The sequence below is a fragment of the Marmota marmota genome, unplaced genomic scaffold (assembly GCF_001458135.2).
Source record: "Marmota marmota marmota unplaced genomic scaffold, marMar, whole genome shotgun sequence".
Classification (NCBI taxonomy): Eukaryota; Metazoa; Chordata; class Mammalia; order Rodentia; family Sciuridae; genus Marmota; species Marmota marmota.
This window is the reverse complement of record NW_026000174.1, coordinates 43,724,323-43,730,660: the sequence shown is the minus strand read 5'-3', so window position 1 is coordinate 43,730,660 and position 6,338 is coordinate 43,724,323. Positions and strand designations below refer to the sequence as shown.

General features: G+C 32.0%; 1 protein-coding gene across 1 annotated transcript in view; it reads right to left on the bottom strand.

The window, feature by feature from the left end:
* Positions 1-2,337: 2,337 nt before the first annotated feature.
* Positions 2,338-6,338, bottom strand: part of Qser1 (glutamine and serine rich 1) — a 47,313-nt gene continuing 43,312 nt past the window's right edge. Inside the window, exon 12 of the mRNA XM_015477743.2 lies at positions 2,338-6,067. Coding sequence (XP_015333229.1) covers positions 5,927-6,067 — 141 coding nt within the window. The 3' untranslated portion in view covers positions 2,338-5,926. The remainder of the gene's footprint in view (positions 6,068-6,338) is intronic.

Here is a 6,338-nt window from a genome sequence, read left to right as displayed (position 1 = left end):
AAAATCTCAAGCCCAAAAGAGGAATACATGTGTACTCCCTGGGCTCTCTTTGGATCTGAGGATCAAAGGTAAAAAATGATGGTCACTGTATTGTTTTTCATAAAATACCATTTTTTTTATATTACACAAACTATTGGTATAGTCATTTTTTTCTGATGTAGCACTTACTATTGCTTAGTAATATTATTTATGCCTTACCTGTAAAATCCAACAAATACTTTCTTGTTTTTACCTACTTTAAATCCCTGTGATTTTTCTTTCATATCTAAGTAGTCATCAACTATTTAATAAGAATATACCATGTTTCAGATAGTGTACTAACTAGATGCTGGGAATGCAATGGTGAGCAAAACACGTGGAGATGACAAGAACCAGCAGAAGAGAAAACACCAATCACAACAAAGTATGATAAATACTACACTGAAGGAATCAAGAGTGCATAAACTGTTTTAGAGGATTAAAACCTAACTGGGTTCTGCAGAAGTGATGTTAAAGTGAAGTATGGAAAATAAAGAGTTCACTAAAGGAAGAATAGTTTCAAAGAGGGAACAAGAAGAACTGAAGCCAGGTGTGGTGGCACATATCTGTAATCCCAGCTGCTGGGGAGGCTGAAGCAGGAGGATCACAAGTTCAAAGCCAGCCTCAGCATTGGCAAGGTGATAAGCAACTCAGTCAGACTCTGTCTCTAAATAAAATACAAAAAATAGGGCCGGAGATGTGGCTCGGTGGTTTGAGTGCACCTGAATTCAATCCCTAGTACCAAACCAAACAAAACAAAAACCCCAAACAAACAAAAACTGAGGGCACAGAAAAAAATCATATATTTGAGGAATGAAGGATGGTCCTCAAGACTGAGCCACAATGAAGATGGGCAGGAGTAAGGAGGGACCATTTAATACAGGAATTTGGGGATGAGGATAAAAAATGTCAGGTTAAAAGGAATGAAAAACCATGAAAAAATTGTGAAAAGGGGCGGGGGAAAGTGGAAAGATAAATAATTTTTGTTGTTGCCCTATTCTTACACTTTAAGGAGTCAAAGGAAAATCTATATTTAGTTTGGGTAAAAACAATAAACTTGCCAAGTATCACAGGTAAATTATATGTAAAATACAAGTTATTTCTGCAAAGCAGTTTCTTGACTCCTGATTAATATTACAAAACAGATAAGACATTTAACAATAGACCAATACGTAATTGTATCCTCCTTTAATTTGAAACCAGTCAGCTCTAAATTATTCATCCTAGCTCAAGAACAGATATATGCATAACTTAAAATGATCAATAACCAAGATCATTTTGATTTTACTTTGGAATATGCTTTTTAATTTTCAATTAAACATGAGTATCTCTGAAATGTTAGACTTTATTTAAAACTCTAACAGAGAAAAGGGGCAATCCACTGTGCAAAGTCTTATGATGCATCCTCTACTAGGAACTGAAAGTATGTTTCAGGCCAATATCAGACTTAATGGAGTAGCTTTTTTTCTTTACACTTTTCCACACTGACTTTTAAAAATACCAAGTAGTAGTAGCTTTATTATTTTTCTAGTAATAAAATATTTGTATTTGAAAAACCAAAGAGTGTAAGTATCCTCTTTTTTACATTTTTCTGGAAAAGGATCAGATTAAATAATTGCGTTTAGAGAGCTTCTCTGATACAAAGCACATTTAAAAAAATACTAGTAGAAAAAGCCCGACAGGAACAAATCGTTAACAAAGCATAATACTATAAGAGCTATCCTCTAGGTTTGTAACTTGGATAATGACTATTTTGGCAAATATATGAAAATACTAAAATAAACAGCAGTTTTAGCAACCAATGGTGAACAAAACAAAGATGCTACAGAATTTTTAAATATTGGCATAGATACTGATTAAAGATTTATATTTCCTGTGTAAAATAATGTTTTTACAACCAAAACTAGTTACAAGATAGTCAATGTACTGAGAATTACTTCACTTGCAATACTGAATACTTTTTAATATTAGATGTAAGTTAAGACAGAATCGTATTTAGAAATCAATGGACAGGGAAAACTGTCTTACTTAGGCAACAGTTTAAAAAAATAACAAGAATATTTTGGTATTATCAATTATTTCTAGCTATGCATTATCTTCAAATTAATAAGATTAAAAAGATTTAACTTCAAAGCTGTAAAATTTACTTAACTATCATCTGAGAAAGTAATGGGTGGGCCCTATACCATTTGTATAATAACTGTTTAGTAATGTTGGTATATGTTCTATGAGGGATCTGAACTTGGTGCTTTTGTCTACTTAGTAGCTCAGTTGTTAATTCTTAAAAAACAAACAAAACAAAAAACCCAAACATTCTGATTTTGTTGTTTAAAAAAATGTTTTCATTTTAATGGTCTGAGTTAGTAACAAACAAATATACAAAACTGTCTTTCACATTTCCATACATTGTACTATGGACCGAATGAAAACTCTGGACTACAAATGCAGGTTTCTTTGTATCCTTTTTTGTTGGTGTTGCTATGCTGAGGATTGAACCCAAGGTCTTACACATACTAGGCAAGTGCTTTGCCACTGAGTTATATCCTCAGCCTCCTTGTGTCCTTGACTTCAATTATTGTCACTTATAAATAAAGGCAATTTGCAAAAACATGCATTTGTGAACAGATGCCAGATGTTGTGCATGTAAATTAATGCACAGACAATAGTGTACACTGTTTGTTTATACAGTTGTGTGTCAAGTATAACTGCATAACTGACATAGAACCAGTTACCCTGGAATATTCCACTCTATTTGAAAAGCATTTTTGTGAAACAGATGGAAATACAGTTTAAAACAAAAGTTGTATTCTACAAATACAATAAAATTCACAATTTAAGCATCTGAAGCAGCTTTTAGGAAGGTTACTTCAATATCCCTGCTCCTGTATTGGATTTACGGGTATATCTTCAAAATTATGGGTAGGAATATAGCTGCTTTAAAGAAAATAAATATGCATATTAAGAGAAAAATTATGGTTTAAAAATATGAATTTTCAAAAATAGTCCCAATGCATGAGTCCACCTATATATTTTCAAGTTTTAGGAATTTAAAGAACTTCAGAATTTTGAAAGCAATCTGAAAAACTTCTAAACCTTTTTAAAATATGATTTTTTCCATCTTACTAATGTTTCCTATTTGGTAACTTAACAGAAAAATGGACAGCTTCTAGTTAAACTTACTGTGATAATTCATAATTATAAATTTATGACTTCATTAGAAGGTCAAGTAATTGGAAATTGGGTTATAATGAAAATGATAAGGAAGGAGGCCCCTTTCTCCAACCACTCATCTGAACTAGTAATAAGCACCAACACACTGAATTTTTTTACATTAAATTATTTCCAGAAATCTATAGGTAGGAAAATCCAATATTTCTTAAAAATATTTTCCTGGGTTGTGGTAAGATGTGCTTTACCTCTTTAAATCTATCTACAACCTAAATTATTTCTATATTATAAATTTCAACTCCCTGGCAGGAATGTAAATGCTAACAGGCTAGATATAAACAGAGGACTTGGGCATGATTCTCAGAGTAAAGTCCCCCTTTTCCCTAAGGCCTGAGGTTGATGTTTTTGCCTATGCTATATGGAACAAATGAGAGAAGATGATGCATCTAAACTACTAGGGTTTCTCTGAGGCAGTATCATAGGACTTGGCCTCCCATATTAAGAAAACACTTGTTTTACTAACTAACTCATATGAATACTGCTGTAAACACTGTAAGGACAACTGCAGTTTAAAAGGAAATGGGCTATGTTCTATGGCAAATGAGATTAACTTTAAAGAAATATCTTCGTTTTCCATGGGGCTTACCCATGAGGAAAATGTGGCTATAATTTCAAATGTCTACTTCAATGATTACCTAAACGCAAAGTGTCTTTTAATAATATTTAAACTATAAATGATTGAGGAAAGTAAGCCAGGGGAGAATTGTAAAGATGTATACTTACAACACTACATTAGGAGATGTAGTTCTCTACTCTGTACTTTGAAAATGAAAGAAACCAATTCTGCCCAGAGTCAATACTACAAGCAAGAAATATGGCTTCTTCCTACTTTTCTCTACATGCAAAATTAATTTTATGATTTTCCCACTGCTAATATTCTCCATCTCTCTCATGAGTTAGGCAAATTAATCTAATAGATTACCTTTGTTTTCACAATGTTTTAAAAAACCTTTCAGAAATGGAATATTTAACACTTAAGGAAAATTTCTATTATTGAATACCTTATCTAATGGCAGGTACAAGTATTAAGGATTATTGCTTTTAATAAGATAACCAATAGAAATAAATTTAAGCTAAACTCAAATACTTATTTTTAACCCAATGCTACCATGTTTTATTCACAAATCAAGTGACATTTGCCTTCAATTCTTTGCCAGTTTACTGAAGTTTTAAATATAAGAAGTTGGTCTGTTAACTTGATATCAAGACAACAGAAATATCCACATAATCATGACTTATTTGGGCACTGAGCAGGAACACTGCTTTCTTGATAGGACTTAAGGCACTAAATGGTGGTAAAATAAACAAAAGTATGAAGATTAACAACTTCTTTAGAATCCTAAAAAAGGAGATAGTTTAGAATGACACTAGTAAATCTTTTCCACAAACAAATAAGGCATCCTGTTGGCAAACACAAATAAAACACAAGGTCATATTGAACCTAATACATTCACTGTCTTAGCTAAACTACTTGAATCTCTAGCTACCAAACTTAAGAAAGCTATAATAGTGTGTATAAAGGTTGAAAAGGCACCACAAAGAGAACTCTATCACTTCCAGTTCTAAGAGTTAAGGAAGCTGTGCGCAACACTGCAATGTCATCTGATTATCCATTTATTCTTTCAAATGTATCATGTAGTTATATTTTTACTTCAACAAATCAGTGAATGAAATACTAGTTTAATAATAAATTTATTTAATGAAATAGGAAATTGCTGCAGTGTCTAACACAGCCCCATTTATAAAGCTAAATGAATTCTAGCATTGAATGCATATTCTGGATAACACTGGAGCAAATCTGTATGAACAAAAATGATTACCTCAACATGAAATTCACAACAGAAATTCAACATATAACTAAATAGGATTTACTGAAAGCCATGAAGTATAGCACAGATACAGAGAACATAATTATAACCACAGCATTTTCCTTGTGAAAAATACAGCTATTAGTAAAATAAAATGTACAATTGAAAAATTTCCAGAGGAAAAAACACAGTATAAACAAAAATACTTTTCTTTGAGATAGGGAAAATAGTCTGTCACTGTTTTTTTTTCATTACAATATAATTTGACACAAAAAGCAGTCATAGAATTGCACCAATTCCATATCCAGTTTCCTGAACATGTTAAAAGGAGTTCATAAAGCAGAATGCAGTTTCTGAATTTTATATTTTAAATCGATGATATTCCCATATAGGATGTTACATCACATACCAGATCTGTTTACATAATGTACAATACTTTCAGTTTTGTGGCCAGACATGAATACAAATGCATGCTTTTTGCCACCTCTCTTTCATTCTGGCATGTAGTGTAGCCAGAGTCAGAAATAATGAAGTTACTTAAGTGTTCTTTCTCTAATAATAAAGAAAAACTATATTTAGTGCATGCTTCATCATTTGTCAAAAAAAATTTCTGAAAATAAAATTCAGTTACTCAATGGTTTACAAAATAGAAAGATCATTCATTAGGATAAAAATGTGGTGGGATTAAGGTCCATTTCTAAGGACTGACTTCCTTGACAGCACCACTATCCTTCTGCAGAGGTTCTGGTGAAAGTTTGGTGATGGAAGTAGCACACCTGCAGGAGGCCTCTGCTTGACAATTGATTATCTGTGACCACTCCACCTCTGCTATTTCATTAGTGCTATAAAAAGATGGGATTTTTGTGGAAATGTTAGGAACATTTCTGCTGTACATGATTTAGAAGTTCTCCAAATTTTTCAAACAGATCCTCTACCCATTTTACATTTTTCATACAAAGTTGAACAATTTCCTCTTGTCCTAAATCTTCATTTTTTTTCTGCACAGAGGAAATCTAAAATAAAAAAAAAAAGTGTCACATTAATCTCCAGGATACACAAAGAACTCACAAAACTTAAAATCAAAAAAAAAAAAAAAAAAAAAGGAAAGAAAAAACCCAATAAATAAATAGGCAAAGGAACTGAACAGGCAGGTACTTCACAGATGAAGAAATATGAATGGTCAACAAACATATGAAAAAATGTTCAATACCTCTAGCAATTAGAGAAATACAAATTAAAATTACACTGAGACTGTCAGAATGGCAATTATCAAGAATATAAAGC